We start from the raw sequence: 16,357 nt of genomic DNA, 5'->3' as shown, positions 1-16,357 counted from the left end.
GGCTCCAGGTCATCTACAAGTCCATGCTAGGTAAAGCTCCGCCTTATCTCAGTTCACTGGTCACGATGTTCTACACGCGCTCCAGCAGGTGTATCTCACTGATCATCCCTAAAGCCAACACCTCATTTGGCCTTCTTTCGTTCCAGTTCTCTGCTGCCTGTGACTGGAACGAATTGCAAAGATCTCTGAAGTTGGAGACTTTTATCTCCCTCACCAACTTCAAACATCTGCTATCTGAGCAGCTAACCGATCGCTGCAGCTGTACATAGTCTATCGGTAAATAGCCCACCCATTTTTACCTACCTCATCCCCATACTGTTTTTATTTATTTTATTTTATGCACACCAATATCTCTACCTGTACATGACCATCTGATCATTTATCACTCCAGTGTTAATCTGCAAAATTGTAATTATTTGCCTACCTCCTCATGCCTTTTGCACACAATGTATATAGACTCTCCTTTTTTTCTACTGTGTTATTGACTTGTTAATTGTTTACTCCATGTGTAACTCTGTGTTGTCTGCTCACACTGCTATGCTTTATCTTGGCCAGGTCGCAGTTGTAAACGAGAACTTGTTCTCAACTAGCCTACCTGGTTAAATAAAGGTGAAATAAATAAATAAATAAATTAGCGGTGATGCATACTCGCCAAGGTGATGAACGAGTGCAATCGTTAGTGGTAGTATATGCACGGATAATGATATTCATTCTACCAAGAGCTCTCCGGGGTTGCGGGCTGCACCTGCAACCCGCAGGTTGTGTGTGTGTGTGGCGAGCTTCGGGACCAGCTGACGCGTTAATTAATTGATTGTTGGGCCCAGAGTGATTAACGATCGCCATGACACTAATTAAATCCTTGTAGGGGTTTTGAGAGAGGCTGAGAAGGAGAGACCAAGAGAGAAAAAAGATTAAGTCAAGCATCTCAATGTACCAAAACATTTTTCATGCACTCAAGATGTAGAAAACACTCTTTGGTACTTCCTCTAATGACTGTATTAAAGAATTTCTCACATCTCGACTCGCCTCGACTAGATGGACTGTACTTATGGCCAATTCTATCTTTTTGAAACTTGGACACTGTCCCTGTTTGTTTTTAATTGCTCTCCTTCCCTTTTATCAGGACGCTCATCTTTGAACTAAAGCAGAGTGGGGCACAGGAAGTTGACTTATGGTGGAGGTAGGAGAGGTGAGAGAGGAGGGTGGGGTGGAGAAGAGAGGGCAGGGGACCAGACAGATGGTCGGTTTGTTCCTCTCTGTGACTGAAGAGATGCCCATTACCCCGGGACCAGAGCAAGAACGAGGGGGGTGGAAAGAAAATAGATGAGAAAGAAAGACAGGGTATTGAGATGAGAGAGAAACAGAACAAGTCAAGGAAGATGCTACAATATAGAGAAAGAACAGCGAGGATGTGGAGAAAATAACAAACTCTTGCCTCCTTCATACATTTTTAACAATCTGTTTAGCGCAGCACCCAAAGCTGCCAACCATGATTAATAGTTAGATGCCCGGCCATTTACCCCTTCCCACTCCTTTCCTCCAATCACCAGTCACCAACATGGACCTGCCCCCACAGACAGCCACATCCTTGGCTGCCATACAGGTCCGTTCAGGGTCAGCCGGCCTATAGAAAGAGAGATGGAAGAGTGATGTACTGTTCGACTTGGAGTCACCTCTCCTGTCTCTCTTGGGGCTTTTAGACAGGGCACTTAGACTTGTGTAATGCCAACGCCACTGCAACTGACCAGCCAGCCACACACACACACACACACACACACACACACACACACACACACACACACACACACACACACACACACACACACACACACAGAGAGAAGTAGTGGATGGCATCCAAAAACCAACCACATTGCATTATATTGATTGCATTGTGTTGTCTCCCTCTGTGTTTTTGTAGTGTGCTTTGCATCATTAATTAGCTTTGTTTTGAATAAGAGTGGTTTTAAATTAACCAAAAGGTCTGAAAACCTAGTTGTTAGTTTGAAATCTGTGTTTGTGTGATTGTGTAGCCCACTAACCTGCAAGCGGGTGGCCGTGAGCTGTCACCATCATTAGATCCTTGTCTACATCTTCCACTGTTGTGAGCAATTTCTAGCCCCCGTCTAGCTCTGAGCTTCCCAATGAATTTTTAATGACCCACACACACACACACACACACACACACACACACACACACACACACACACACACACACACACACACACACACACACACACACAAAGTTTCCCTTGCTAGTAGTATGGCTATGGATCATCAGCCCATGTTGCTGCTTACTGTTGAGTGCTCAGTATGCAGCACAGTCAGAGCCACAGAAAATATGAAGTGCTGTATGAGCCACAGAAGTTTGCAGACCGCTCTGGTTACATATTCCACCTCTTTTCAATCTCATGTTCATTATGCCCAGCACAATACCATTGTCTACATAATGTGAAAAGTCCTTTAATCTCCTTTAAACGTTGGGGTACAACAGTTGAACTAAGCTCATGAGGCATTTATAAGTTAGTGTTCTTTAAAAATAAATTGGTAGATATAATACATTTATAAGTCCAAAAATGTCTAGCAATTGCAGATTGCCCCTTAAAACTCTCCCATTAGTACCAAAGTATCAGGGCCCATATTTATAAAGTCTTTCAGAGTAGGAATGCTGATCTATTATCAGTTTTGCCTTTTAGATCTTAATGAATACAGTTACATGGACAGGGGGGACCTGATCCTAGATCAGAAACTCTAACCCAAGACGCTTTATGTGCACAGGCCCAGAGGTACTATAGTAAAGAAAACTAAAATAACAGCACATATGCTCCAAACCCTTTTTGAGGAACTGTGGTTTCTCTATTAAGGGACAAGCTAGCAGTGTTACAGCTACATGTGAGACTTCATTGACAGCAAAGCGTAATGTTACTCTTTATTAATGTTCATGGGACCATATGAGCGCAAATGTACATATCCAACAACTATGTTCCAATAGAACATACTGTAAATAGAATACTTCCCCATTAACCATTATGAGAATAGTACTTATTAGATCAGAGCAATAAAACATATGGGTATCTTTGGGGAGATACACAGAATTATTATACATAGTTAACAGTCTTTGGAGACTACAGATAGCCCATAGATTCTAGATAGATGTTCACGTTGACTTATCTGGAAAGATTTGCTCCAGAACACCTGAATGTGAAAAGGCAAAGGCATTGTGCTTCTGTGCATATACACCGATGTTGACTAGGCCCTCTCTCTTTTTGCCAGGAAACCGACTCTGGGGCCTACACCTGCGTGGCTTCCAGCTCGAGCGGAGAAACGATGTGGAGCGGTGTACTCACTGTTAAAGGTAAATGCCCACACACGTAGACACGCGCGCACACACACACAGGACACAGTGAATGGTAAATCTACTGTAATAAACTCCTCCCTACAGTATTAGATTGCCTCTGCCATGTCATTGTCACGTTGGCATGAAGGATCGGGAGACAGACGCAGGAATGCGTAATAGTTTTTATTATTAAGCCCAAATTACTGCGTGCCGTATAAAGGCACAGGGAGGGATCCGTGACAGCAGCGCAACGACACCGGCCTCGAGGACAATCACAGGAATGCAGTGCAGGTCGATCAGGACACGATGCAGCTGCTGAAGTTGCGTGGGACGGGCCAGTTGCTGCTGCCAAAGTTGCGACGGCATCGGACGGACCAGTAGCAGTGGCGCCGGACAAACTAGTTGTAGCGTCGTCGGACGGGCCAGTTGTAGCTGCTGAAGTTGCAGCAACACCAGACGGACCAGTCGCAGCATTGTCGGACGGGCCATTCCCGCTGTCTCCCTTAATGGTTGATTATTCTGTCACGTTGGTAACAATGATTTGGGAGACAGACGCAGGAATGCGTAATATTTTTTTTAAATGAAGCACAAATTACGGCTTGCCATGTAAAGGCATGGGGACGAAGACCAAACAAAAAAACTAGGAGTACCTTGAATAAATAAAACATGCGCACAATGATTAAAACATGGGACGAGACCCGACCCACAAGGGCACGAAAACCCAAAACACACAGCACAGGTACTCACACGCACCAACGGACATTGTAACAATAATCAACCCCCAAATGGAAACCAAAGGGCACATATATACAAATACAATCAGTGGGAATAGGGGCCAGGTGTGTTCCAGAAAGATCCGTGACAGTCATGCCCATATAAGATCATTGAATCAAGAAATAAGGCAGAGGTCTTGTGATATTGTGGATGAAATCACACCCAGGGGCGTTGCTTGGCCCATGGCGAAGCAGAGGGATGATGAGTTGGAATAAGTAGTGTCTTATTGCTGTTATGAAATGCTAATGTTTGATGAAGCTTGATAAGATGGTATTTAGTGCCTACTAATGCTTCGTAAACCAACCAAACAGAAACTCTGATAATTCACAACTAAACTGTTATTCAGCCAGTCCGTCAAAGTCAGTTACTGTGATCAGGGCTGGGGTGTCGGTTCCATTTAAACTCCTTATTGACAATAATGTTGCTTTTCAATTTGGAATTGACAGAATTTAAATTGAATTGACCTATTGCATGAATTATTTATTCGTAACTCTTTAGACCACAAAAGGGCTTCCAACAACAGTTATATAGAGAATGGTATACTAAATATAGGAGATTCACTACCCTCCAGCTACCCTCTCATCCTCTGTCTCTATTGTCTTTTTTAAATGCATTTTAAATAAAGTTTGATTTCATTGTGATTTTCAGAGAGTGGAGGTTCGTCTGTGCCCCAGGCATCAGAACCCTTCCAGCTACCGGGACCTCCCCAGAAGCCTGTGGTGACCGACGTGACCCGCAACAGTGTCACCCTCACCTGGCAGCCCAACGCCCATGAGGGGGGGGCTGCCGTCACCTCCTACATCCTCGAGGCCTTCAGGTGGGTGGAGTCGACAGTAGAAGATAGACCTGGGCCGCGTTCAGTAGGGCTCAACCTTGTGGTACATTCTGTAGAACAGACAGAAAGACAGATTTGAAAAACAGTTTTTTCTTAGAAGTAACATGAAACATCTGAAGACACACTTTCCCTAACACACATTTTCTATCCTCCAGCCCACTGCCCTCTCTCTAGCCAGAGGTTGCTGTGTGCAGCCATCCCTCATCGTTTCTTAATGGTGTGTCAGCACATGAGCCGTGTTAGCCGGGCATGACAGGCAGGAGGGCTCACCCCCCCCCCCCCCCTGCGGACACACAGACTCTGACACCTTTCACATTCTAATCAACCCCAGCTAGGGTGGCAGCTGGCCCATGCTAAGCCACTCCCCAAATCTCCCAGCTGCCCCCACTTTGCTTTTATTCCACATCAAACAATTCAAAATCAAATCACATTTTATCGGTTGCAAACACATATTTAGCAGATGTTATTGCGGGTTTTACGTCCGTCGTTAGATGAATGAGACCAAAGCACAGCGTGGAAAGTGTTCATGATTTTTAAAACTGAACTCCGACAAAACAACAAAATACAAAACAGAACATAAAGTTCTGCAGCGCTAGACAGCAACTATGTAAAAACAAGATCCCACTATCTAAGGTGTGAAAAAGGGCTGCCTAAGTATGATCCCCAATCAGAGACAACGATAGACAGCTGCCTCTGATTGGGAACCCTACCCGGCCAACAAAGAAATAGAAAAACTAGAATGCACACCCAAATCACACCCCGACCGAACCAAATAGAGAAATAAAAAGGCTCTCAAAGGTCAGGGTGTGACAGCGGATGTAGCGAAATGCTTGTGTTCCTAGCTCCAACAGTTCAGTAATATCTAACAATTCACAACAATCTAAAAGTAAAATAAAGGAATTAAGAAATAATTAATACTGGATATATATTATTTAAAATATTAGGACGAGCAATGTCAGTGTATGTGAATGCGGCAGGTAGCCTAGTGGTTAGAGCATTGGACTTAATCCCCGAGCTGACGAGGTAAAAATCTGTCGTTCTGCCCCTGAACAGGCAGTTAACCCACTGTTCCTAGGCCATCATTGAAAATAAGAATTTGTTCTTAACTGACTTGCCTAGTTAAATAAAGGCAAAAATAAAATAAATATATACAGTACCAGACAAATTTTGGACACACCTACTCATTCCAGGGTTTTTCTTTATTTGGACTATTTTCTACATTGTAGAATAATAGTCAAGACATCAAAGCTATAAAATAACACATATGAAATCATGTAGTAACTAAGAAAGTGTTAAACAAATCAAAATATATTTTAAATTTGAGATTCTTCAAAGTAGCCACCATTTGCCTTGATGACAGATTTGCATACTCTTGGCATTCTCTCAACCAGCTTCATGAGGTGAGCCTTGTAAAAAGTTAAATTGTAGAATTTCTTTCCTTCTTATTGCATTTGAGCCAATCAGTTGTGTTGTGACAAGATAGCGTTGGTATACAGAAGATACCCCTATTTGGTAAAAGACCAAGTCCATATTATGGCAAGAACAGCTCAAAAAAGCAGAGAAACAACAGTCCATCATTACTTTAAGGCATGAAGGTCAGTCATTTCGGAAAATTTCAAGAACTTTCAAAGTTTCCTTGAATGCAGTTGCAAAAAACATCAAGTGGTTTGTAATGACACACACATAAACACACCGTGATCAACTTAGCGCGCCTCCATGGAAATTAGTGGGGTAATCTAAAATGGTAATGAATTTAAATGCGGATGGCACAGACAGACAAGTCCTTGGGCTATTGTACGCTGAGAGGAATTTTACCCCCTCCCAACCTGACTCACTAGCCCCCTCATCCCTCTTCTCTCACCTTGCCCCCTGGGCAGTAGTTAGCACCGTGCCAAGTGGGCAAAATTGTGCTGGGGGTTGTGGGGGTGGGAGTGTCCAGGGAGAGAGAAGTAGGGATGAGTGTGTGTGTGACAATGGGGAGATGGAATCCTGACACATTGTTACTGTATGAAGAATGGCAGATGTACCATTCTAAAGGACATGCATGTTTATTGGGAAAGTGTGTATGTTTACGTGTGTATCTGTGTTTTCCTGTGTGTGTGTGCGTCCCATGCCTCTTAAATCTTAGATTTATCACTACCAGTATTGGGTGGTCTGCTAGAGGAATATTAATGGCTCGCGCAGCTTTTATATCTCTGTCGCCTAATTGCGCAGGTTAGCTGTAAAGTCACTAGTCTGCTGCTGTCTCTGGCAAGATGAAGAAAATAAAAAGTGAACGAATGTAGAGAAATTTGAAAAAATAAAAAAGCGAGGGGTGGAGGAGGTTGTCATGTGACCATGCCACTAAATAATAAGAGGTGACATTTAATCTAAATAAGAAGAGTCAGGAGAGGAAAATGCTGGACCGTCAAAGCCAAAGAAGCTCAAGCTCTACCTTCATCAGATGCGTTGTTCACAAGATTTATCACATTTATTTATTACAGAGCGAAATAGTATCATTATGCAAGTGATCTCACACATTTTCATAAAAACAAGCCATTTTAAAAGGACAAAAAAACATAAGACTTGACAGAAACACAGCTGGCATTATTGTTATTGTAATCAGAATGAAGACAGTGAATAATAGTTTACCACTATAGAGTAATGACATCGTTGTCACTACAGGGTATAAGGAAGGCTTGCCTTGCACAGTAACTTTACTAACATAATTGGAAATGACACAACATCATTGTCTGTGGTCTCTTACTCTAGCCAATCAGCAGGCAGTACGTGGCAAACGGTGGCTGACCTGGTAAAGTTGGAGAAACACACTGTCAGCGGTCTCTTTCCCAACACCATCTACCTGTTCATCGTCCGAGCGGTCAACGCCTACGGGCTGAGTGACCCCAGCCCCATCTCTGAGCCCGTCCGCACACAAGGTCAGTACCTGGGAGGGGATATAACAGCTTTACTGGACATTTACTATGAAAGACAATCGAAAAAAAAATTAAGCATTACAAGGTGGTTGTTAGTGTAGAGAGAGCGTGAAAAGTTTGTAAGTGAAAACTTTTTTTCTCAAATTTTGAAGCATTTCATCATGAAAGCATGGCGGTTTGAAGGCTTCATAAAAACGATTTAGATTATTTGAATCAAGTGTATATGAGCTACAGTAAGCATCTACTATAGTTTTACTGTTATTGTGTGTCTGATGTTTGTTAATGTTGTGTTTGCAGATGGTAGTCCTACAGGTCAGGGAGTGGACCACAGGCAGGTCCAGAGAGAGTTGGGAGAGGTGGGTGTTCATCTTCAGGAGCCTGTCACACTCACTGCCTCCAGTGTTCAAGTATCATGGATGGTGAGTACCCTGACCTGAGTTTTTACATATTCTTTCACAGGAGAAATACCATCTGTAACGATGTGCGCTCAGAGTCGGGAAGAAAGTTCAGGTAGTGAGTGAAATTTTTTTACGGAACATAATACAAATCAAGAAACACTAACAGCACACAGACAGGAAACTGAAACAGAAACAATGACGCCTGGGGAAGGGACCAAAGGGAGTGACATATATAGGAAGGTAATCAGGGAAGTGATGAGTCTAGGTGAGTCTGATGACCTGCAGGTGAGCGTAACGATGGTGACAGGTGTGCGCCATAACAAGCAGCCTGCTGACCTAGAGGCCGGAGAGGGAGCACGCGTGACACCATCTGGAATCTTTTTTTTTTTTTTTACTGTATATCCATTTCCAAGGGCAGTAAAACTGTAATTCATAAATGTCTCTTTTTTTCTCTCTTTCCACCCTTTTCTTCTGTCCCTCCCCAGGTAGACCGTCAGTCCCAGTACATCCAGGGCTACCGGCTCCTCTACCGGCCCAGCGGTGGCACCTGGCAGCTGCAGGATATCAAGGCCCCGTCAGAGCGCCTGGCCGTGGTCGCCAACCTGCTCACAGGCACAGAGTATGAGATCAAGATCCGGCCCTACTTCGACGAGTTCCAGGGCAAGGACAGTCGGCTGCTGCTGATCAGAACAGCAGCGGAAGGTAAGACTGGCTTGAAGCTACTGATACTCACAACTTCTGATGAGACTGACACAAGCCCTTTTGAGACCGAGGCTCTCCTAATATGGACATGGTACACTTGAGATAGTCTCTGTCCATAATGGAGGGAATGGTGGGTAACAAGGGTTTTAAAATAGGTTTTTCTCAATGGGACTTCCAGGTTCAAATAAAGGCTTTTAAAGTGGCGATTGATTGGTCATACTCAGCCATTGCTGTCAAAGAAAATGTGCCCTCAGTCAATTCACCCAGCAAAATAAGGGTGAAATACAAAATACATTCTAGCAGTGGTTTTTAAATAAAACTTTTTAGTACTTGTCTTGAAACACTTTGAGGACTCTAGCTGTTCAGGAGCCTCTAGGAGTCACATCACAGTCGAAGCAATTGGATTGCAATTCCCAACACCTGTGTGACCTTTACATCCTGTTATGAAGACGAAGCACTGTTTATAGTTCAATAACCATTTGATGGCATTTGATGGAGTCGGCCATTTTCATCATTCTCAAATCGTATTTTCGCTATTTTGCCAAATGCCCCTATTTCATTTTTTCATATCAGTTGGGGGTTTTTCACACCTTGCTCGTATCTCTTCTCCTGCAGTCCCAAGCGCCCCTCCCAGAGCAGTCAACGTGGTTACAGTGAAGCTGAGCAACAGCTCCAGTATTAGTGTGTCCTGGGAGCCTCCTCCCGCCGACATGCAGAATGGAATAATCCAGGAGTACAAGGTATGCTGACAGAGAAAATGGCATGATGATTGGATCTGTCCAAAAACGTGCATCCAAGTTTTTTGACATTTTCGTATAAACAAAATGGACATTACATAATAATAATTACAAAATTACAACATAGTTTCTTTGGGATTCATTAAAACAAGTAATGGGAAACAAAGGAGTAGCTATGAATTGTTTTGAATTATTTGAAGCAAGTATCAGAAAGTACCCAGTTACCAAATAAGTATTTTCTAAATAACAAAATATCATGTAAACACCAGCTCAAACAGGACTGTAAAATAAATTGTGTCTATATAATGACTTCCTCAGAGTCACAACAGGCAGTCCTAATAGCATGTTGACATTTACTGTCATGAGTCTCGTCCTGGAGGCAGAACTGAGTGATATCTTCTTAGATAGGCCAGCTACAATGTCAAAATTGCCTATATTGTAAAAATATATATAAAAACTCAAATTCATTTAAGGTTAGGGTTAGCAGTGTGGTTAAGGTTAGTGTTAGGTTAGGTTTAAAATCAGATTTTATGACTTTGTGGCTGTGCAGAGCTGCCTTCAGAACAAGATTCATGACGGAAAAAAACTCTAACCTGCGTCCTAATTTGGACACCGCAAATTTTACCTCTTCCATCTCACACCAACTCACCGTCCTCCAACCATCAACAGGTGTGGTGTGTGGGCAATGACACCCAGACCCGCTACCACATCAACACCACTGTGGATGGCACTGTCCTCTCCACCGTACTCAAGGGGCTGCTGCCAGGCATCCTGTACCAGGTGGAGGTGGCAGCGGTGACCAGCGCCAGAGTGGGCATCCACAGCCAGCCTGTGTCCGTCCTCATCAGTGAGTCCCCCCAGAACCACAAGCTAGCAGAATTAGACATTTCAGACTGCGATATCAAGGAGATAGTGGGGGTAGCTAAAATTACTGAAATTATTGCCAAGCATTTTTTTTATTACATTTAAATGTTTGGCCATTTAGCAGACGCTCTTATCTAGAGCGATTTACAGGAGCAATTAGGATTAAGTTCCTTGCTCAAGGGCATATCGACAGATTATTCGGCTAAGGGATTCGAGGTTGGTTATAATACTTAACAGGTAAAAGTTAAATATCCCTCCACTAACTACTTGCCGCTCTCCTTCAGAGCTGCCAGTGGAAGCACCGTCAGTGCCCGGTACCGGGGGGGGCGCGGAGGGTGATGAGAGCAGTGTGAGCCTGGCCGAGCAGATTACTGATGTGGTGAAGCAGCCGGCATTCATCGCTGGGATCGGCGGGGCCTGCTGGGTCATCCTCATGGGTTTCAGCTTGTGGATCTACTGCCGCCGCAAGAAGAGGAAGGAGCTTAGTCACTACACTGCATCGTTCAACTACACGCCTGCTGGTACTTTACACTTTATATGATGCAATCTTTACACACCACTAAATGTTACCTTACCACAATATCAAAGAAGTATGTTGTAATCCACCTTATCATATCAAGTATTCCACTGCACTTTACAAAAGGCTACTATTATACCTTAAAGTTACCTAACAAAATATTTACTTGTTGCATTCTAATATATTGGCAAACTTGCACTTGACAATGGAGTGCAATGGAGTAGAAACTTGTGTTTTCTCTGGTTGAATGACTATTTTTACCCTGTAGGCACCTGAAACTTACCCAAAGTGACATAGTAAACGAGAATCACCTGCCTCCAACCAAATTAATTTGAATTCTTCTGAATTCGTAATACTTTTTTTTTTAAATCTTCATTTCAGTTTAGATGTTTTACTTGTTGTGCAGTTGTAAATCAAACAAATCCTTGTGTGAACACCAAAATAGTATTTCGATGCATTAAAGGGGCCATCTGCAGTTACTACATCCATTTTCGGGCTTACAACATAATGATATGTACCCATTGATTCTTGAAGAATATAGCATATACAGTAAATGCCTCGCGAGCTTTGTTCAACTGTCATACCTCATCAGAACCCAAAATATAAGGTTGCTTTACTCAAATGTTTGGAACAAAGCAAATGTAAACAAACACTATACAGCCTGACAACATGGTTAGAACTATAATTTTGATATCATGGACGGTCAGTCCTTGCATCCATAGCTTTGTCTATAAATTTGAGTGGTTACATTTCTCCAGCCCCATCTCTCAGCTTTTTACTGAAACAGAATATGAATGCGCTTTATTTTTTAAAATGCTGATTCCTGCTTTAGGGTTGCCAATATGTTACAACGAACTGTACCATACTGCACTGTGGCAACCTTACTGTATTTTACCTTGCCCTTCACACCTGAATGCACATTTATTTTTTTCTGCAGTTGGCTTTCCACATGGAGAGACATCTGGACTTAGTGGAAGGTAAGGATCCCTGTTTATGTCATTTCAAGTTGATTTTCACATTCTTATATTAGTCCTTTTTTTGTAATGTGATGAGAACAAAGTTGTGGATTGACATCAGATATGACCATAGTGACTACCTACATGTACATATTACCTCAATTACCTTGTCTAACTGGTGGCCCCGCCCATTGACTCTGTACCGGTACCCCCTGTATATAGCCTCGCTATTGTTATTTTACTGCTGCTCTTTAATTATTTGGTACCTTTATTTCTTATTTCTTGTAGGTATTTTTCTTAAAACTGCATTGTAAGCGTTTCACTGTAAGGTCTACTACACCTGTTGTATTCGGCGCATGTGATAAATAAAAATGGATTTGATTTGATTAATTGTGTTTTAGGCCTGGCATGCTGGGTGGCAACATGGGCAACTACCCATGGCTGGCAGACTCTTGGCCCACCACCAACCTGGTCCACAGTGGCAAGGAGGCTGTCAAATGCTGCACCTCCAAACATGACACGGCAGAGAGATACTACAATGGTATGAGACAGGGCATGATTCTGCTCACCATGGCCATTTTGTTTTGTAGAAACATGAATGGTATACTACGGGGCTGCCAACATGCACGCATTTTGCGTACCAACTACGCAATTCTCTGTCCATGTACGCAGGTACGAGTTCCGGGTTAAAAGTATGCAGAAATTAATAGGGTCAGATTTTTTGTTTTTTGTTTTTACATTTTAATAAAAAATAAATCCACTGAGTAAATCTAACAGCAGTTCACTCGCATTTGCTAGTGAAAGAAAGAATACCCTCTTGCTTGGGACAGAGGTCCCAGGCAGAGCCAGGTAGCGCCTTGCTAACATGGCAACATGAGGATATATTAACTCTTTGGTCTTCCACCATGTAAGTGGATCAGCATCCAGGGGACTACAGTCCACTTCCCTGTATGAGGTCACCTCCTCCTCTATGACCTTGACCTTTGACTTGGTTCCCTGCTCCTGGGTTGTGAACAACTCTCCAAAATGCTCAGTCATGGCAGACTTCTTTTCTGGAGGAGAACCCCTGTCACCTGCCATCTCTAGAGAGGGGTTAGCTCCTGTGGTATCTGTGGCTTGACCCTGAAGAATTAAATTAGATGAAAATACTATCTCTGAAGTGGCTTTAAAAATATGATTTGTTGTTAGAAATATATATCAGACACTATTATGACAATTACAATTATTACCTTATAATGAATTGTTAAATCACTAATTAATCAAATAATAAATGTCATATGAACAAAATAAATACAATACCTGTACAATTGGTCACAATCTCTGCTGTGAGTTAATTGTAGACTCAGACGAGCAGCAGCATCCAGGTGCAGCAGGGACTTGAACCGGGGGTCCAAAGCAGGGGCTCTTGTGTAAGAAGTCTTGGACACCAGGGTCAGCATATCTAGGCTCCAGGTTAACTCTGATAGCAGTCTTGACATCCCTTACTGCGGGTTCATCTTCATCAGATGCCACCATTGATTTCAGGATCATTGTTTTCATAGGCAGGACCATGGAAACTGATGGAATGCTTTCAGTGCATATCAGTGTTGTGACTGTTTTGAGAGGTTTGCACACTTTGATAACTTCCTCTGCTAGTCTTATGTTATTTTCAGACAGTCACAATATCTTTCACATTCTTCCTCACAGCTTGATCAGTCAGTGTAGAATACACAGTCACTTTCTGCTCAAGGTGTCTCTCAACCATGTTATGGCTTGAATTCCATCTAGTAGGGACATCTTGGATTAATTTGTGGTTTGGCAGCTCCAGCATCTCCTGATTTGTCTTAAACATGTACAGCAGTTGTGCTTTTATGAAAGAAGGATACCACCGTCCTGATCTTTGCTAGGAGGCAAGAGATTGGATTCACTGACATTGCTTTTTGAGATGCTAGATTAATAACGTGAGCAAAGCATCCTATCTGTGGCCCCAATCCAGTTAGTGCAACGGCATTTACAATATTTCTAGCGTTGTCAATGGTCACAGGAATCGTTACGTTATCCCCCTCCAACTTCCACACGGCAACTACGTGACTCTCAAGGGGACGTGTTTGAAGGAGATGGCTTTTTATCTCCCACTCTGCCGTAATGAAATGAGCCGTTACAGTATGGTAGCTCTAGACGTCCAACTGTCTCTTGTTAGAGCAACAGACCTCATTCCTGACAACTTGCTCTCAAGTAGTTTTTTTTGGTTTGTATAAGGCAGGTATTAATGTCTGGGCCAAATGTGTACGGGAAGGAATAGTGAAGCGCGGCTCAACCACTTTAACATGTTTCTGAACCCTGCATTCTCTACCACAGAGAAGGGTCTCATATCTGCCGCTATGAATTTTGCCTTCGCTCCGTTGATTTCTTTAGCCGTACCGGAGTCAGCCGCATATTGTTGCCTGAAGGCTGTGGGGAGAAGTGGTTGCCGTTTCATTTTTTCGCCTAGTCACACTGATTGGCACTTTGGGGTGATGTCGGCGCAAAAGAGTAGTCATGTTACTCGTATTGAAACTCTAATAAGCTATCAGTAATGAACAGAACCTACATGTTGTAGAAGTTTTATCCACCACTCTAATAGGTTATCAGCAATGAACAGAGCGTAGATGTTATATACACCACTCTAATAGGCTATCAGCAATGAACAGAGCCTACATGTTGTAGAAGTTATATCCACCACTCTAATAGGCTATCAGCAATGAACAGAGCCTACATGTTGTAGAAGTTATATCCACCACTCTAATAGGCTATCAGTAATGAACAGAACCTACATGTTGTGGAAGTTTTATCCACCACTCTAATAGGTTATCAGCAATGAACAGAGCGTAGATGTTATATACACCACTCTAATAGGCTATCAGCAATGAACAGAGCCTACATGTTGTAGAAGTTATATCCACCACTCTAATAGGCTATCAGCAATGAACAGAGCCTACATGTTGTAGAAGTTATATCCACCACTCTAATAGGCTATCAGCAATGAACAGAGCCTACATGTTGTAGATGTTATATACACCACTCTAATAGGTTATCAGCAATGAACAGAGCCTACATGTTGTAGATGTTATATACACCACTCTAATAGGCTATCAGTAATGAACAGAACCTACATGTTGTAGATGTTATATCCACAGCTCTAACAGGCTATCAGTAATGAACAGAACCTACATGTTGTAGATGTTATATCCACCACTCTAACAGGCTATCAGTAATGAACAGAACCTACATGTTGTAGAAGTTTTATCCACCACTCTAATAGGCTATCAGTAATGAACAGAGCCTACATGTAGATGTTATATCCACCACTCTAATAGGCTATCAGCAATGAACAGAACCTACATGTAGATGTTTTATCCACCACTCTAATAGGCTATCAGTAATGAACAGAGCCTACATGTAGATGTTTTATCCACCACTCTAATAGGCTATCAGTAATGAACAGAGCCTACATGTAGATGTTTTATCCACCACTCTAATAGGTTATCAGCAATGAACAGAGCGTAGATGTTATATACACCACTCTAATAGGCTATCAGTAATGAACAGAGCCTACATGTTGTAGATGTTTTATCCACCACTCTAACAGGCTATCAGTAATGAACAGAACCTACATGTTGTAGAAGTTTTATCCACCACTCTAATAGGCTATCAGCAATGAACAGAACCTACATGTAGATGTTTTATCCACCACTCTAATAGGCTATCAGTAATGAACAGAACCTACATGTTGTAGAAGTTTTATCCACCACTCTAATAGGTTATCAGCAATGAACAGAGCGTAGATGTTATATACACCACTCTAATAGGCTATCAGCAATGAACAGAGCCTACATGTTGTAGAAGTTATATCCACCACTCTAATAGGCTATCAGCAATGAACAGAGCGTAGATGTTATATACACCACTCTAATAGGCTATCAGCAATGAACAGAGCCTACATGTTGTAGAAGTTATATCCACCACTCTAATAGGCTATCAGCAATGAACAGAGCCTACATGTTGTAGAAGTTATATCCACCACTCTAATAGGCTATCAGCAATGAACAGAGCCTACATGTTGTAGATGTTATATACACCACTCTAATAGGTTATCAGCAATGAACAGAGCCTACATGTTGTAGATGTTATATACACCACTCTAATAGGCTATCAGTAATGAACAGAACCTACATGTTGTAGAAGTTTTATCCACCACTCTAATAGGCTATCAGTAATGAACAGAGCCTACATGTAGATGTTATATCCACCACTCTAATAGGCTATCAGCAATGAACAGAACCTACATGTAGATGTTTTATCCACCA

At 42.4% G+C, this 16,357-nt stretch overlaps 1 protein-coding gene across 1 annotated transcript in view; it reads left to right on the top strand.

Annotated features, from left to right (window-relative positions):
* Positions 1-16,357, top strand: part of LOC110533520 (roundabout homolog 2) — a 140,164-nt gene that overhangs the window by 108,664 nt on the left and 15,143 nt on the right. The window contains exons 10-19 of the mRNA XM_090186156.1: positions 3,271-3,352; positions 4,757-4,925; positions 7,695-7,861; positions 8,156-8,277; positions 8,742-8,958; positions 9,574-9,698; positions 10,365-10,542; positions 10,844-11,080; positions 12,014-12,053; positions 12,434-12,573. Coding sequence (XP_090042282.1) covers positions 3,271-3,352; positions 4,757-4,925; positions 7,695-7,861; positions 8,156-8,277; positions 8,742-8,958; positions 9,574-9,698; positions 10,365-10,542; positions 10,844-11,080; positions 12,014-12,053; positions 12,434-12,573 — 1,477 coding nt within the window. The remainder of the gene's footprint in view (positions 1-3,270; positions 3,353-4,756; positions 4,926-7,694; positions 7,862-8,155; positions 8,278-8,741; positions 8,959-9,573; positions 9,699-10,364; positions 10,543-10,843; positions 11,081-12,013; positions 12,054-12,433; positions 12,574-16,357) is intronic.

Source organism: Oncorhynchus mykiss, chromosome 10, assembly GCF_057628025.1.
Source record: "Oncorhynchus mykiss isolate SJ-2025 chromosome 10, ASM5762802v1, whole genome shotgun sequence".
NCBI lineage: Eukaryota > Metazoa > Chordata > Actinopteri > Salmoniformes > Salmonidae > Oncorhynchus > Oncorhynchus mykiss.
Note: the sequence above shows the minus strand (reverse complement) of the source record. Positions and strands in the feature narration are given on the sequence as shown.